Source organism: Loa loa (assembly GCF_000183805.2).
Source record: "Loa loa unplaced genomic scaffold supercont3.127, whole genome shotgun sequence".
NCBI lineage: Eukaryota > Metazoa > Nematoda > Chromadorea > Rhabditida > Onchocercidae > Loa > Loa loa.
The window spans coordinates 132,831-148,624 of NW_018108307.1; the positions used below are offsets into that span (position 1 = coordinate 132,831).

General features: G+C 32.1%; 5 protein-coding genes across 5 annotated transcripts in view; 1 reads left to right on the forward strand and 4 right to left on the reverse strand.

Moving 5' to 3' along the window:
- Window positions 1–1,649: 1,649 nt before the first annotated feature.
- Window positions 1,650–2,947, forward strand: LOAG_07094 (hypothetical protein; the record flags this gene model as incomplete). Its single annotated transcript, XM_020447338.1, has 2 exons — window positions 1,650–1,943; window positions 2,352–2,947. Coding segments are annotated over 2 exons (521 nt in total), but the record flags the coding sequence as incomplete, so codon positions are not given.
- Window positions 2,948–2,955: 8 nt separating this feature from the next.
- Window positions 2,956–7,571, reverse strand: LOAG_17783 (hypothetical protein). Its single transcript, XM_020450445.1, has 5 exons — window positions 7,465–7,571; window positions 7,081–7,184; window positions 4,187–4,376; window positions 3,836–3,952; window positions 2,956–3,168 (listed from the first exon to the last, which is right to left on the reverse strand). The coding sequence occupies exons 2-5, from the start codon at window positions 7,182–7,184 to the stop codon at window positions 3,049–3,051; spliced, it is 531 nt and encodes a 176-aa protein (XP_020305882.1). The 5' UTR covers window positions 7,465–7,571; the 3' UTR covers window positions 2,956–3,048.
- Window positions 7,572–8,293: 722 nt separating this feature from the next.
- Window positions 8,294–10,874, reverse strand: LOAG_07098 (hypothetical protein; the record flags this gene model as incomplete). The annotated part of the gene is made up of 5 exons (XM_003142632.2): window positions 9,987–10,874; window positions 9,460–9,602; window positions 8,975–9,145; window positions 8,613–8,721; window positions 8,294–8,430 (listed from the first exon to the last, which is right to left on the reverse strand). Exons 1-5 carry the CDS (start codon window positions 10,186–10,188, stop codon window positions 8,294–8,296), a joined length of 762 nt encoding a protein of 253 aa, XP_003142680.1. The 5' UTR covers window positions 10,189–10,874.
- Window positions 10,875–11,203: 329 nt separating this feature from the next.
- On the reverse strand, window positions 11,204–12,568 carry LOAG_07099 (hypothetical protein). Its single transcript, XM_003142633.2, has 3 exons — window positions 12,499–12,568; window positions 12,051–12,154; window positions 11,204–11,397 (listed from the first exon to the last, which is right to left on the reverse strand). Exons 1-3 carry the CDS (start codon window positions 12,513–12,515, stop codon window positions 11,306–11,308), a joined length of 213 nt encoding a protein of 70 aa, XP_003142681.1. The 5' UTR covers window positions 12,516–12,568; the 3' UTR covers window positions 11,204–11,305.
- An 815-nt stretch (window positions 12,569–13,383) lies between these two features.
- The window catches only part of LOAG_17784 (hypothetical protein), a 13,289-nt gene continuing 10,878 nt past the window's right edge, over window positions 13,384–15,794 (reverse strand). Inside the window, exons 16-20 of the mRNA XM_020450446.1 lie at window positions 15,545–15,708; window positions 14,800–14,979; window positions 14,282–14,418; window positions 13,917–14,003; window positions 13,384–13,669 (exon numbers count right to left, since the gene is read on the reverse strand). Of these exons, the coding sequence (XP_020305883.1) occupies window positions 13,431–13,669; window positions 13,917–14,003; window positions 14,282–14,418; window positions 14,800–14,979; window positions 15,545–15,708 (807 nt within the window). The 3' untranslated portion in view covers window positions 13,384–13,430. The remainder of the gene's footprint in view (window positions 13,670–13,916; window positions 14,004–14,281; window positions 14,419–14,799; window positions 14,980–15,544; window positions 15,709–15,794) is intronic.

The following is a 15,794-nucleotide window of genomic DNA, read 5'->3' on the forward strand; positions in this document are numbered from 1 at the left end:
TATATATATATATATATATATATATATATATATATATATATATATATATATATATATATATATATATATATATGTTCAAAATGAATTGCACATAAAACTCACTAAAAAGACCAGTCTCTTCCAAAACTTCAAATTTTGGGAATAAAACTAAATCAGTTAATGGGAAAATTTTCATGATATTGTTTAGAATTTGATAACATGATCAATAATGAGTCAGTTCATTGAATGCATTGGGAGATGTGCTACATAGGATTCAGGTAACCCTGAGATGATCTTGTTTTAATAACGCAATTCATGGTGAACAATGATATAATGATCAAACATAAGTATAACTGATAACCCCCTAATTACTTCTTAATCATTGTTATAAACTCAAGAACTAGATATTTTTGAACTGGAAGTAATAAAGTAAGTTATTAAGAAAAGAAAGAATGAGAAAAAACCATAATCATTACATCCATTGCATCGTGATGCTAAGAAAGGGAAGAAACAAACTTGAAAGAATAGTAATTCTTCCTTGGAAAACCTGCGAAATGTTCTATAATACAGGTATCATTGTGGTTTCATCGGATAATGATATGAATATTAAGCATTTTAGGAAAATCATCAAGGAGAAAAAAAGCGAAATGACTTCAATAACTCTTAAATGTTAAAGTATATTTGTAAATTTATCAGGTATTAAAATATTGGCTTCGAGCAACTGACCAATGTTACAAGTTTTACCTAACGTAAATAGATAAGAAAAAAGATTTCACTAAATTTTTGGTTTTTTTATGGATTTAATTTTCATTATTATCAAGTATTTCATGAAACTGCATATATGATGATATGCTGCTAGAGAAAGTAAAACTTTACTAAATGTTGAATGCAGTATAATAAGATGTGTGTTTACGTGATCATCTAAAAATTACGCCATGTTTTTCTACATGTAACTAACAGTTTGAGGTATGTAAACATCTTTCATTCTGGTGATAAAAAATAAAAGCGAAGGGCATTGTCAAATTTTACCCATCCCTACCTTTCGGAATATGCCAAATCACGTGCAATGCTGACTTTTCAGTGTTTGACCTTTATGCCGCTATTGAATCACGTTAACCCGTCCTGATACCAATGAGCATAACCTAAAATTAGCCGCCGCAAACCGAAAGAGTTGTTGTTCATTTTTCTTAGCGTATATCGTGGCTTTGACCTGTAGTGGTATTGTTGTGTGCTTACTTTTATCTTGATATTCAGGAGATTTATCTCGTTTAGTGGTTCCTGTTCGGTACTTTTCGCAGAAGTGATATTTATATGATATTTACCCAAGTTATTTACAAGATCTTGACCGGAATAAATCACGTACATGATTTCTAGGATACTTTTCATTCTCGCTTTTAATGAAAGTTTCCATCAGAAATTGATTGATATCGTAATTGCTTTGTTGTATCTGCGTGACTTTATGCGTTATCTAATGTCTTCCAATGTCTGCTCTCACTTTGTAACATATGTGTAAAAATTGTGTAGTGGTGTTGACTTTAATGGGAAATCTCCTTTTTAATTAACTAAATATCTCTTGTTAAAACGAACGTTTCCTTCTTTATATTATTGTTACCATAGATAAATTTTTATCTGCAAATGAATTTTATCCATTTTTTTTTGCAAATTTGTGCAGATGGATCGGCCCATCGAATCAAGAAATCCGGAAATAGAAATGCAAACGGCCACATCCAGTTCTACAATAGCTGATCAACAGCATACTTTCGTGGTCGAAAATCTGGAAAGACGGATCCGTGACAGTATCAAACAAAACAGTATGCCATCGGATGAAAGTCAAACCTCGCTGCAGAGTATCTCAAGTAGTTTCGTACCTGATCCCGAGATCATAGCAAGCCTTGAAAGCTGCGCAAATACCATTTCAACTAATCTAAATGTTGTGTTACATGATTTACGTGGTTCACTGAAAGGTAAGTTTTTAGTTGAAATATACAGTGATTATGCTACAAAATACGTCTCCTTCCGTTGCGTTTCTTCTGACGATCAACACATGGAAAAGTATTCAACACTTGGAGATTGTTTTGAAGTTTAGTGAAGCATACTATTTTGAATTACGTATTATAGCACCACGGAAATCCCCGTTACTAATACTCGATACAGCATATCTTCCCCACGTCTTTTTTCGTATACGCTTTGCACATGGAAAGTTGACGCCTATCCAACCAAAACTAATGTCAACAAGCGAATACTTTGCTGTTCTTTTTAATCCATCCTTCAGTTCCTTAATATTTCCTTTATAGTTTCCCGAAACATTATTAAACACTTTTTCTCTTTTCACTTACCTTCAAAATTGCCACAAATATCGGAAGACTATTCAGGAATGAGTGAGTTAACCGTTCAAGCTACGGAATGTTTTGCTGATGCAATTTCCGCTTCCTGTAATTCGGTGGATGCTACCATCAAGAATACTTATGCCCTGCTGGCAAAAGTAAGCAGCTGTTTTGTATGCGGCTTCTGGATAAATAAGATCGACTTTGAGAAAAGTCGAAGTCTTCTCGACATCTTTAAACCTGCAAAATGCCGGGGGGACTTGCTGTACCTTTAAAACAGTTCGAGAAATTAACCGATGGACTATGGAACTAAACTGCTTTTTTCATTATATTCTCAAGGGTGCCCATTTAGAGATGCTTTACTTTTAGTATGGTGGGCACATTTGTCTTGGATAACTTCTTACGTAAATATAAATATATCTCCATTTTTTAATGTAAACAGTTACGGTCTGATTTGTCTGTAACTTTTTTTATCTTGTACTTCTCATATCAGGTCGAGGAAGTTAATGAAGCAATGGCTGGCATACGAAAATTGTCTCAACAAGTAAAAGATATAAAATCTATTGTGGATTTATTTGAAATACAGCTGGTAACAGGTTCGATGGCACAACCTTAATATTGTTTTTTGTAATTTAATACAACTTAGTATAAATTTTTAATACAAAAAGTCAGGGTATCAAGAAAATATTACTGTAAGCATTGAAATAAGAAAACAAAGCAAAATGGCAAACGATAACTAAATGACTTAGAAATATTTGGTGGCAATTGATAATATTTTTGAAAATTGTAAATTTGCTCGTTTCCGCTGAAGAACTGCTGGAATCGGCATCAGTACTCGAGTTCCAAGAGGATTTCCTTCGTCATCCTAGAAAAGATGCATTTTCCAAGAATATAGGGCAAAAAAAAGGGAATAGTGGAGTATTTTAGAAAATTCACTTCGAAACTTTGAAATACATTGAAAAACAGTAACTAGTAAGAGGTGCTACTTTCTAATGTAAACAATAAGCTTGCAGATCAAGGGATATGCAAACAAGTTTCACGTTTGTTCCTCCTGCCTTAACAATTCTTTCGAAGCAATGTGTTTTATCCATATCGTAGAATAGGAATTTATATCGATTGGTCTTAGTTGATCAAAACTTCTCAGATCCTTTCAAAAAATAAGGTGTTGGAAGGACGATCAAATTTAGTGTGATTAGTTCATAATTCAAGGTGATGAGATATAATCTAGCTTATCACATCCTGAAATCTCCATCCTATTTCTCTTTCTGATATAAGTAAGCAAGAATTTAAAGAGAAGGTTAGACTGCGGGGGAAAAGGAAAAGATAGATGGTGAAGTAAGTAAAGTGATCTGATCGACTTATAAGACCGCAATGGAAGTTAAGTTTAAATAAGCTGACATGGAAGGCCGATGAAAATTAAAAATATAGCTGAAAAAGGCAAGAGTTTTAAAGCAGTCAAACTGACTATTCCAATAACTGACCCTATTAAACCATACTTCGAGTAACATATAATTAGCAAAATTTGTACTTACAAGAAGTACGATGTTATTGGTATCCGTTGAGGGTATTCCATGCTTTCGATAGTCTACATCAATTTTAGCTCCCACCACAAACGCCTGCTTCATCTCTCCTCGTATTGCAACCAAAATCTAAGAAGAATCTCATAATATCTGAATTTGACCCTTTCTTAAAATGATTGTTTAAAAAGTTTTATAAAATTACTATGCACGAGGGCTGATTATATTCAGTTTATGAAGCTAATCATCAAATCATCCCCTCCAGTTTACCTTGACATTATGATTTATTATGTACTAAGCCATAATATGACCTATCGTGTACAAAGTAGAATACAAAGTAGAGTCCATAACGATGGGAAAAGTTACCTTATCGCCAAGTGTCGCGTGTGGCATATGTTTCTTTCGGCCACCCGGTTTGTAAACATCAATGCAGTAGGCTAATTTACCAGATGTATTGGCTTCTTTACCTAGTGCCGAATTGTCGACGACCAGCAACCGTGTGCGTCGCGCGATACCTGTACTGGGTGGTCGAGTTCGATGTCGACTCAATTCGTGCCTGAAACAAGGCCAGGAACTGTGCATGTTACCGTTTTCGAATCTGTGCTCTCATCGTTTGAATATTATTGAATAATTAATGTTAGCTTGAACTGTCGGAATGCATCACTCATATTCTCGAGTAACTTTCCGCAGAAGTATTTGACACTTTCTTTTCCCCCATGTTCCTCCTGAAGAACAGGTTCTCCCATCCCGAAAAATATTCGCTACACCCTTAACAGAATTTCCGAATTCGTTCTTTTATTCCGATACACAAAGTATGCTTATGTACTTATGATAACTACTGCATAGAGTGAAATTATTCTAAATGCATTTTATCAGCCCAGTATAAGAAAAAACAATTGATGAACGGTAATAACGAATACATGATATATATATTTATGAGGGCGGATAAAATCAACGGACAGTATTTCTAATCTTCAGTCGCTCATCATAAACTAATCCGGAATTAAGACAAATCGAAAAGGGCGATTTCTACGGTGTAAAAGAAAAGCAAACCACCTTTAAATTGCACCTTGCAAAATATTTCGCTATGCGCACCACAATATAAGTACAATGAAAATATTGTGAAGCTCATAAACATGTATATCTTGAAAATAAACAAAAAACGAGCTAGTTTACGGATCTAACAATAATTACAATTAAGAAATTAATTCCCAGAAAAAGTAGCAATGTTATCGAATGTACTATCCCTTTATATATGCAAGATATCCGAAAATATCATTTTGGTCGTCCTAATAAATTGAAAAGAGAGCAAAAGGACTTTTGATTTTTAGGCATAACCGTTCAAAAAACTCTCTTCTCTCTTTCGTATTTTCCTTCCCTTCTCCCTCTTTATATCTCCCCCACTTGCACAAAAGAAATACTTATTATCATAATTATTTTTTCTCTTTGTAATTCAACAACTTTCAGAGTGTACCAAATTTGCAGAACCGAAAATAAATCAGCATAACAATTTTATGCAACATTTGCTTCGGAACACTGAGGACGTATTTGTCGTAGTGAAGAGGGAAGTGTTTCTTCACCTGCTATCTCATCTCTTTCCTCTCTTTGTGCCATCTCTTCCCTTAATTCTGCATCAGAATCATTTACCTAAGCCTAAATGTAAAAGGCACCATTCCATATTTTTGATTTTCTAATTTGCAATGCAGCATTTTCATGCTGGTAGGGACAATGACGACAACCACTACCACAACATTTCCCTCTTAACAAATGTTGTGATACAGTCATTACGAGAAAACCCTTTTTTGGATCTTTGTAAGATAGTCGTCGTTGTCGGATAGCCTTCAAATGAGCCATGTAAATGTCACGTTCCTCAGTCGTCATTCCCAAATATGTTTGCCATGGCACCTTCGCCTTTGCCATCGAATCTTCGAACAAAACATAATTTGCTACAAGTTGTCCATCCTCACCAATTTCTGTTTTGTAAATATTTTTGCCAGTTCCACGTGGTTTAGCATATACAGGTGCTGCTGCTTCACGCGACAGTTTAAGGGACGATAACTCGGAGTCAGCAATATCCGAAAGTGCTGATTCGCTTTCTGTAGAAGCAATAACAACTGCACCATTAGTAATATTGGTAATCTCTGTTGTCTGTTCCACTTCTTTTTCTTCAGAAGAATTGGAATTTCCCAAATTCCTTTTATCAGTAAAGCAAGAGGACATACTATTACACCGGCAATAACATATATGTCGCCTGAAATATCTGCAAAACTTTCCACATGGCACTTCATCCAAAAAAAACAATTCTGCAAAAAGCCAGAATAGACCATCGCAAAAAATGCAATTGACGAGCTTTTACTACATGGTTTTTATAAAGGCCAGTAATGAAGTGAAGGTACAGAATTTTCGAAAATGAAGAAAAATGGAAGATTTCTCAGAGATAATAAAAGCAAGGAAAAAGCCTGATTAGGTCACCCTGAACAGCATGAAATGATGAGGAATCAATGGTTTTCGTTTCTTTTATTTCCAACATCACTTTACTTCGAAAGAGAAAAAAAATTGGACAAAGATTTTTGAAAAAAAAGCATCGTAGTAGTTTAAAAAGCATCGTCAGAACAAGGAATAAGTGTAAAAGAAATTAAAATTAATAAATGTTGGTTAAAATTTTAGAACCCTCAAGAATTCTTTAAATTTACTTATGACATTTTTATTTTTCAACTATTCCAGAGCACCAGTCTCTGTATAATCTAATCGACAGTCTTCATAGAAATAATTCCCAATTCTTGGGAAGGAAATTTCCAGATAGCAATCAACTGGAAACAATGCAAAAATACTCCGCTTCTACCTGAACAACTCATAACTTATGCTTTCTAAAATTATCTTGAGCTTGCACTATGCAATCAATGATGATTTTTTATTCATAGCAAATAGTAATTAATAACCAGAAGAAATACAACCAAGTACTCTCGGATAACCAAAAGTCTTTTCAAACTGGATTGCTTTACCTGACATTTCGACTACCTAGAAATTGTACATTCTCTAAAGATAACCTACATGAATATAAAAACATGCTATATTCTTCGCAAGATTAACGAGTAAATATTAAATTTCCAACCAAGCAAAATTTTAACAAAGAAACTCCAGGAATTTTGGAATTCTACAAAATTATAAGGGAAAATTATAAGGGACAAAATTATAAAATTACAAAATTATAATTCTACAAAATTCTACAAAATTATAATGTGAAAATTTTTGGAACTAACATTGGTTGGGGCCACCATCGTCCGGATGCCAATGCTTTCGAGATATGTAAACAAATATCCGGTACTGTAAGTCGCTGAATGTTACATACTGCTAATCCAAGCATCTGTAACCATTATTTCAAAAAATTATGATGAAGACGTAACATCTCTATCTATCTTTATCTCTAAATTAAGCATTTTAAAACGTATGGAAGAAAGACATAGTACTTTTTGAATCTTGATAATTGGAGAGCTAAACAGTATGGACAAAAAACAGCAACCGTTTGTCAGAAAAATGCTTCATAAGTTCATCTTATATTAAAAATTCAAAATGACAATAAGTGAAAAAGTGAATAGAACAATATCCCTTACATCTGAAAATCAAAAAATCCCCATAATAAATACCTTCGTCAAACATGAACCAAAACCTTTAACTTGCCAACCAGCGCAACCGGTTCACTTCTGACAGACTTACAAACTTCACAAATCAAGTACTGATTGAAGTACTGCAAAAATATTTGAAAATGTCGAATTTTTATTTCATGGAAACACTTTAGAAAAGAAAGTACTTCAAAAGGATTAGATGGTAGCAATATTTATTCGAAATACGCCAGCTCACACAAATGATACCTAATGCTTCCTAGCGGCATATAACCTAGACCAGTTAACGTATCATTCAACTTCATCTAGCTTGCAATGCAATTTTACAAACAGAGATAAAGACCAGCACTCTGATGACATCCTAAATGTAAACAGTTCCAGAAAGTATGATCTTTACTTGACATAATTAAATTTGGAGAATTGAACTCATAAATTCCCAAACTACTGACCCAAACCACACACTACTAATTGATCAGGCGCAGTAATATGGCCGAATTTAAGAACACATGGAAAGATATTTCCGGATCCGTGAGAATTTACCGACCCTCTCAATCAAAATTCATGAAAACCTGCCAAATAACAAACTAAAGTAAATAAAGAGAGATCTAGAACAGATAGAACAGATCAGTACATCAATCTTCGATGAGGTAAATCACATATCATACAGTTAAAAATCCATGATTTTAGTAAAAAAATATAATTGATTCCACATCAAAATACGTAAGGATTTTAAACGGAAAAATATATTTGAAATTTTATTGATTCATAACAATAATATAAGAACAATAAATTATGCGCCGAAAGCATGAAATTTCGACAAACAATTTGACTTCCAAACATTAAGTCAAATTGATCACAGAGCAGCAATCCACGTCTGTATTGCTCCAATCTCACACTGTTTGTCATTACCATTTTCGTTCGTTTCCTTTACAAAACACTCAATGAAATCCAAGCGTGGGGTTGGTAAATCATCCCACCGGAAATTTTTGCCTGAAAAATAAAATAGCTTTTATGAGATAAGTCCCTAATATCACCGGAAATTTCTATTAAACTCCGAAACCAGTTCCCTTAGCCTTGTAGTCCTTGAATCAACCGTCAGGATTTCAAATCTTGTTTTCAATTTCTATAAAAGTATCACACCTCATGCAGCAAATATGAAAGCAAAAACATACCTGTACTAGTTAAGGCTCTCTTACTTGCTGTCCCATCAGTGGAATCTAAAGCTGCTTCACGTGATCCATTGATGTAGCCAAATTCCCGTTCCAACGCCGTTCGTACGGCCTTCAACAATTGATCTTATAAATCTCAGTAGCACAATTTTTCCAGAAACTATTGGTGGTACACCACAAAACTATCCGGAAAAAACACCCCATCAATTCTTATAAACCTGGGAGGAAATACGCTGTTATATCAGAAAAGATGATTCAGATGGTGTTAAAATCATAGTAAAAAATGGGCTGAGATCGAATAGTTCACCGGAAAAAATTTTAAAAATTCCATCTCAGAAAAATTTCGAGATCGACGCAGATAATACCTGTGAACTTTTAGCCAGTGGGCAGTTCTGCTTGTTGCATGCCACAAGTATCGGAATTTTCTTTTCTGACTCATGTAGGACATCATAGAGGAATGCTGCAACGTCGCGGGATTTCTTGCTAAACGTTGAACTGTCGAGAACGAAGATAATACCTTTCAAGCTACCTCGATTCTATAATAATAGTACTTAACAAACAAATTTCGACACACCACAAAGTTCTGAACTCAATCTTTTGATAAACCTTTAACTTATTAGAAAAAGGACTTAGTATTTCGGAAACTTTCATCTCAATTCAAAAACTGGCTAGAACAGACCCAACATGATATATTCAGCTGTACATCTCCAAAAAAAAATACCTTTATAAGAATATCGTTATCGCGTTAGAGCAATAGGAGGAGTGAAAGTCGCAGGAGTTAATATGATAGGGGAAAGGAAAAGTAAGCGTTGAATTACGACTACAATCTCTAAAACCATTCAGAATTTACCTTTTGCAGGTAATTCCCAAAAAGCTGCTTTCGAAGCCTTTCAGATCCAGGAAAGTCAATCAATGTAACCAATGTATCATTCGTTATTGAAACGTCTTCACAACGATTTTCTTTTAAAGATGTGTAAGTTTTTGGACTGTATTCTAAAAGCATAAAAACGTCTTTTCAACATGCTAAAACCAAAGACTTTTCGATTTCCTCCTAAGCATTTTTTTTTTAAGACTGGTTCAGTTCTTACAAAATTTCAAATTTTAAGAATAAAGAAATGCAAAAATATAGTTGCTTTCGTTGTGAGAACTGAATGACAGCTTGAACTTGTAATATAACTAAAGAACCAATAACGATTTCTGTAATGAAGGGTTTTATCAGAACTAACTAATTTTGTAGAATGTCATGATGCAGCCGCATTTTACGAAAATCTTCACCGCATAACTGAGAAATAGGATAACAGGGAAAACTGAGAATTCCTAATTTAAGCGGTAGTACCCAAAATAGTTATTCAGTACTACAAGAATGAAAACACTTACTTGGATTGATTAGCTTCGAAAATAGCATAGTTTTCCCCGAGTCGGATAACCCTACGATAAGAACTGTATTTCCACGCGTAATTTTTCTATTTAGGATATATGCGAGTATCGAGATAAATACCACTACGAAAGCAGCCCAAATTCTAATCGTCATACTAAACCAATTGTAATCCATTGATTCACTTCGAACCTGGTCCTCCATCCTGGAAAAAAGAAGCTATCTGAAGCGTTATCACAATCTTTCCATTATACATAATCTTCATTGACAAAGCTAACTACATTTGGTAGCATTTTATCATACAGATTTTCATAAAATCACTTCAATCACTGAATCAAAACTTTAGAAAAAAAAAGTCAAATGGATCACGCACCAGTTATAAGGCAAAAAATGAACAAATAAATAAAATGAAAATAAAATGAATAAAATATGACGACAAAAAACCAATTGCAGAGATAAGAAAATAAATGCAATGGAATCTTTATAACAAAGTATGTACAACGAATGTAATTATATAATAATAATAATAAATGCATGTAATGAGCAACAACAGTAAAAATATCCTCGACGACAATGGTTGACCAGTGCAATGCATTTCTCGACAATATCACAACAGCATGCAAAATATAAATTCATCGTCCAAGACAAATTCAGTTAATGACAGTTGTTAAATTCCTCATTCATCGAGTTAAATGACTCCATCAACTAACTGACCATAATGATCAACTAAGTATTACCAAGGAAAAATGAAAAAATCTAGCAACATGAATTTGAAACTTCTTGCGCTGAGAAAAATGTATAAAGAAATAATGTATAAATGAAAAAGAAATGTATAAATGAAGTTTTTTTAGAGCATTTCTGTCAGAACAAATGAATTATGAAGAAAAAATATAAAAGCAAATGTATTATAAAAATGAATTTGCCGTAAGTCATCCTTTCAAAATTTATATACGTAAACCTCAGAAAATTAATGAATATCCATAAATTAAACTTAGAATGAAAATTTAAGGAAGGAGAGTCTTGACAGAGAAAGTATAAGTTTTGCAAAGGTAAGGGAGTAATAACTCTGAAAAAGACAGGGGTTTTTTTTTTAATTTTAATTACATAGATTTCATGAACACGAAACTGTAAATTTCCGCCAGCAAGGGTTTCTGAACCAAAGAAGTAAATCCAAAATCAAAAACATATAAAGCAAAAGAAAAAAATATACATAATATATGCATGATTACATTCTGAATTCCACATGATTAAACGTCACAGCATTGAATTAGGCCGTTTACTGTAAAAAAAAAACTTTATTTTTAATTTTAATAGATTTCGTTCAAATCAGGTTAAAACGCCGTTTTACATTTTCTGGCAGTGTTGCTTTCCCTTTCACTTTTTGCTTTTCTTCAAACAGTACTTCGCGTCCAACTGAAAACAAGGCACGCTGTTAAAGTTCAAAGCTAAGAAAATCAAGTTAAACTAATTATGAAAACACAAAAAAATATGCTTAAAAATATCGAAAATGCATCCACACAATAAGAATACTCAACTAGCTTGACTTATAATTGTTTAGTAATAAATTTTCATTAGCGATCGAAATGAAAACCCCACTGAAAAAGCTATCGTTTTCGTAGGCATAGAAAAAATTTTTGGAACATATATTGTAGTCCATAAAGAAAAAGCAAAATTAGACTCAGACTGATAATGGAAACAATAAATAGCATTTCCTACGGGAAATCGCTCCATAAGAAATAAATACTTTAAAAACAATAGATTAAACAACATTTTTCAAATCAGTCCAAAAGTTGTTTTTTTTTCCCTTCCTTTCTTCAACCGTTACTCCATCTGCTCTCCGAGATGATTTTTTTGACTTACATCTTAGTTCCTTCACCGTCAAAAACCAAATTTTTTCTTGATACATAAGTTAAATGAGCTTACCATCACCTAACTTTCCTTTATTTAACTAATTATTCAGTGAGTTTCAAATTTCATGAATGTACTCAACCATAGTAGATAAGTTGACGTGTTGAATGTACTTAATTACTTCATAAGAAAATAAAATATCCACATAAGTTAGTTACTTGCAGGATCATAAAATATTCCACGAAACTTATCCGCTGTACGTTCACGTATCCATATACGCGTAGAACCCGATATAACACTGGCCAACTGCACTATTACATACCTGAAAATTCAAACTGAGAAAAGGGAAAGAATGAAGTCTAATCAGCAAAGTTATTTTCCTTTTTTGAAAAATATAGCAGTCATTGTATTACACAAAGTCCCAAGAGATTAATTAAGAAATTAAAATTGGAATTATTTGACGGCAACACTGAGAATTCTTTCCATTGCATTATACTTATGCAAAAATGAATGAAAGAAGAAAAGTATGATTAAATGACATATATCGTTGTGAAATCAATCGGTTACGGAATAGATGGAAATACTACGTAATATTACGTTATATTACGTGACCACCAAAACACTAATCCAGATCTTCCTGAAAGTTTCCATCGAAAATCCACTTACCTTGACTTTGGGGGCATCTTCACTAACACAAGAAATGTACTGCAAAGAAATATGTATGGTTTGACAGGAATGGCAATTTCTCTCACTGTTTAAGTAGTCGAAATGAAAATCTTAGTCCCACTTTCATGGACCTCAAAATGGCTGAAGACTGATATCGGTTACATTATCAGGGTTTGTTTCGAAGTCTGACCAACAATTATATATTTTATATGCATAATTTAAGGGAAGTTAAATTAGCAGTTCTTCTTGTCCAACTTTACTATTTGATCGAATATTAATTATGGTTTAATTATTTTATTTCAACTATTTAATTTTTCGTTTTACTATTTACTTGTTATTGTTTGCATGAAAGGGAACAATTTAAGGAAAATATTGAATAATTTGATTTGTAAACTTTCCAGGAAATTGAAACTATGCCGTATTCAGTAAACAGTTACGTCAGCATGAAGAATATTCTTTGAACTTATTGTAAAGTTCAACGAACTTTTACTTTTTTTTTTTTGGAATTTTCATCAGTGCTTATCATTTATTATTACTTCAACAAAAAATTATCAAGAGATAAACGAAACTTTCAAACAAAACAATGTCTAAAACAGTAGAAAAATGAAACTTCAATTATAAATCCATTACATAAACAATGATTATAATCCAGGTTTGTTTGGAACGAAGTAATCATTCACTTTTGACTGATGAGCTTTTGATAGGATTCAAGCATATCAGTAGTCATCCCAGGTTTTTATCATACTTATCATTTAATTCACAAATTTGATAAAATACTTTGTGATTAAATTCACTTTTGGCTCCATTTATTTTGAGAAGAAAGAGAGATATTCGATTGGTTCATTCCGAATATATAAATGGATTAATGGATAGATGTAAAGGTATGATTAATTCGTCACGTTAAAATTTGACTATATTGTTTATTGAGTAGGTTAAGAAATTAATTCCTGCAATATTTTCTTCTGACTTGGATTGATACGGAATGTGGACAAATCTAGAAGCGTTTTAATGCCAAGACAACGTGCCATTGTGATAGCATAATGACGAATAGCATCCCGAACTTCTGGATCACTACAGCTTCGAGGTGGTGTTTTTAACAATTCCCAAAGAACCGGAAGACCTGCTGCTTCTGCTTGTCGTGGCTTAATCGAATATCCTGATTCCATTAATTCTATAAAGTTCAAAAGTTTACCCAAAAAAAAATCTGAAATAATTATTTTATCCAAATAATTTAAACAATTACGCTAAGATAAACATTATTTGGTAAACCTGAGAATATGCGGGTGTAATGCATGTAGTACAGAGGAATTAGTACATTTCGTTTTTCAATTTAATTAAAGGATTAAAGGAAATGTATATCATTTAAAAAATTTTAAATAATTTTCATATTTAAATTTACTTAGAAATAGAATACTTACTGCTAAGAGTATGCAACATAAATGGTTTTTGCTTCACATTAGCTTGCTTTGTTGCAGCTGCAAATGGTGCCAAAAGAGCTACATTTTCTGCAACAAATATAATATTAAAAGTGTGAATTGAAACCTAAGTACTTCAATTTGAAATTAAATTTGAAATATGAATGTAAAATATTAGCATAAAAAAAATCCAAATGAATAGATTACACAAAGATGTTATCATATCATCGTCCATTTTAAAACTCCCTCAAAACAAGTCTATCATGTTACATTTATCCATTTGTGATTAAATTTAGCTTAACAATTTCTGGAATGAAATTCCACCAAATAAAATTAGTAATTTTAAAAAGTTTCAAAAAACTTTCTACCAATATATTTTGTGATTTCTTCAAAGCATAATTTGGCATGCTGTCGATGTCCTTCGCTACGACTAGCCAAATGTGACATCAATGAGTTGATAAGCTGATACAACACTGCTTTCAATGATGTTCCATTTGAAAAATGACTACAAAATATATTTGCGCCAAAAATTATATTATAGAAACAAAAATAAAAATGAGATTGTGCACGAAAAGATATAATTTGATGCCAAATTTTTTTTTTTTTTAACCATAAACCGCCATTTATGATACTATTTATGCTAATGATATTTACGCCTCATTATATTTCAGGATAATTACTTAAATTTTATACCATACCATATCATATCACTGATAATAATTTTTTATACCATACCATATCACTGATAATAATTTATTCTGCTTAAGCACAATTAACGTATATATGATTTATGTTGTTTAAAGTTTTTAAATCAAATTTATCTGGATATGTTTCGATATAGATGATAATAAGAATATTTGTTAAAACTGATAATAATGTTACTTACGGAGAAAGTATTGGAAGAATGGTGATAAGTGTTTCCATTGCTTCAACTGATACTTTAAAATTGATATCTGATGTACGGCCAACAAATGCTCCCAAAACTTTTGTATCCGATATTGCTGCTCGATCATTTCTCATTACTATTTCCGAGAATTCTTTTAAACCTTGCATTCGTCGTTCCCATCTTGTAAAATACAATAAATATATAATAATGAAATGATCGTTTTTCTATACTGTTTATATACTGTATTTTTTTAGTAATTCTATACTGTATTTTTTCAGTATATTTATAGCTTTAAAAAAATATTATAATTAACTCATTAATCAATCATTGTAGTAATTTTTGTAACTGTTAATCCTATACAGTACTTTTTATGTTTATACGAATGTTTATGCCATAATTTACTTTAAAATTAATGGAATATCATAATTTACTTTAAAATCAATGGAATATTAAAAAGGATTCAACAGGATTAATGATAATTTGAAAAGTATCAATATTCATTTCAAGTATACTGTTATCTTACATTACGTCTCATATTCGCTTATCTTCACGTCTTTTTTTTTTTTGTAAATTCATATTAGCACCTTTCTTTTACGTCATTTTCACGTTACATTCCTTTTACATTAAAAGTGTCTTTCATTTTATTAAACCTATCTCTATCATTCATTTTTTCTATTGAAAAATTAATTATAGTTACTTTCTTTTTCTCTCCAAGTATATTTAAATAGGATATTTAAAAAGTTACTCGCTAGCAATAAGATTATTTCGAATTTCCAGCAAATCCTGTTGTATGCCTTGTGATATCAATAAATCTCGTCCATTACCACCACCAGATCGTCGTATACTACCACTTCTACTAATTGTTCCTAATGATAATGATGATGAACCAAGAATACCATCCTCTAAACCCTATAAGAATGAAATGATTAAAAAAAAAAAATAAAGGAGAAATGAATGTATAAAATAGAAAATCAATTAATTTTTTTTTTTTTTTT

Coding starts and splice junctions, on each gene's coding strand:
- LOAG_17783 (XM_020450445.1), bottom strand. CDS start 7,184: ATGCTTGGATTAGCAGTATGTAACATTCAGCGACTTACAGTACCGGAT. Junction 4,377..7,080: donor CGATGGTGGCCCCAACCAAT/GTTAGTTCCAAA, acceptor GCCTTGTTTCAG/GCACGAATTGAGTCGACATC. Junction 3,953..4,186: donor ACGCGACACTTGGCGATAAG/GTAACTTTTCCC, acceptor GATTCTTCTTAG/ATTTTGGTTGCAATACGAGG.
- LOAG_07099 (XM_003142633.2), bottom strand. Junction 11,398..12,050: donor AATATTTTATGATCCTGCAA/GTAACTAACTTA, acceptor CCTTGTTTTCAG/TTGGACGCGAAGTACTGTTT.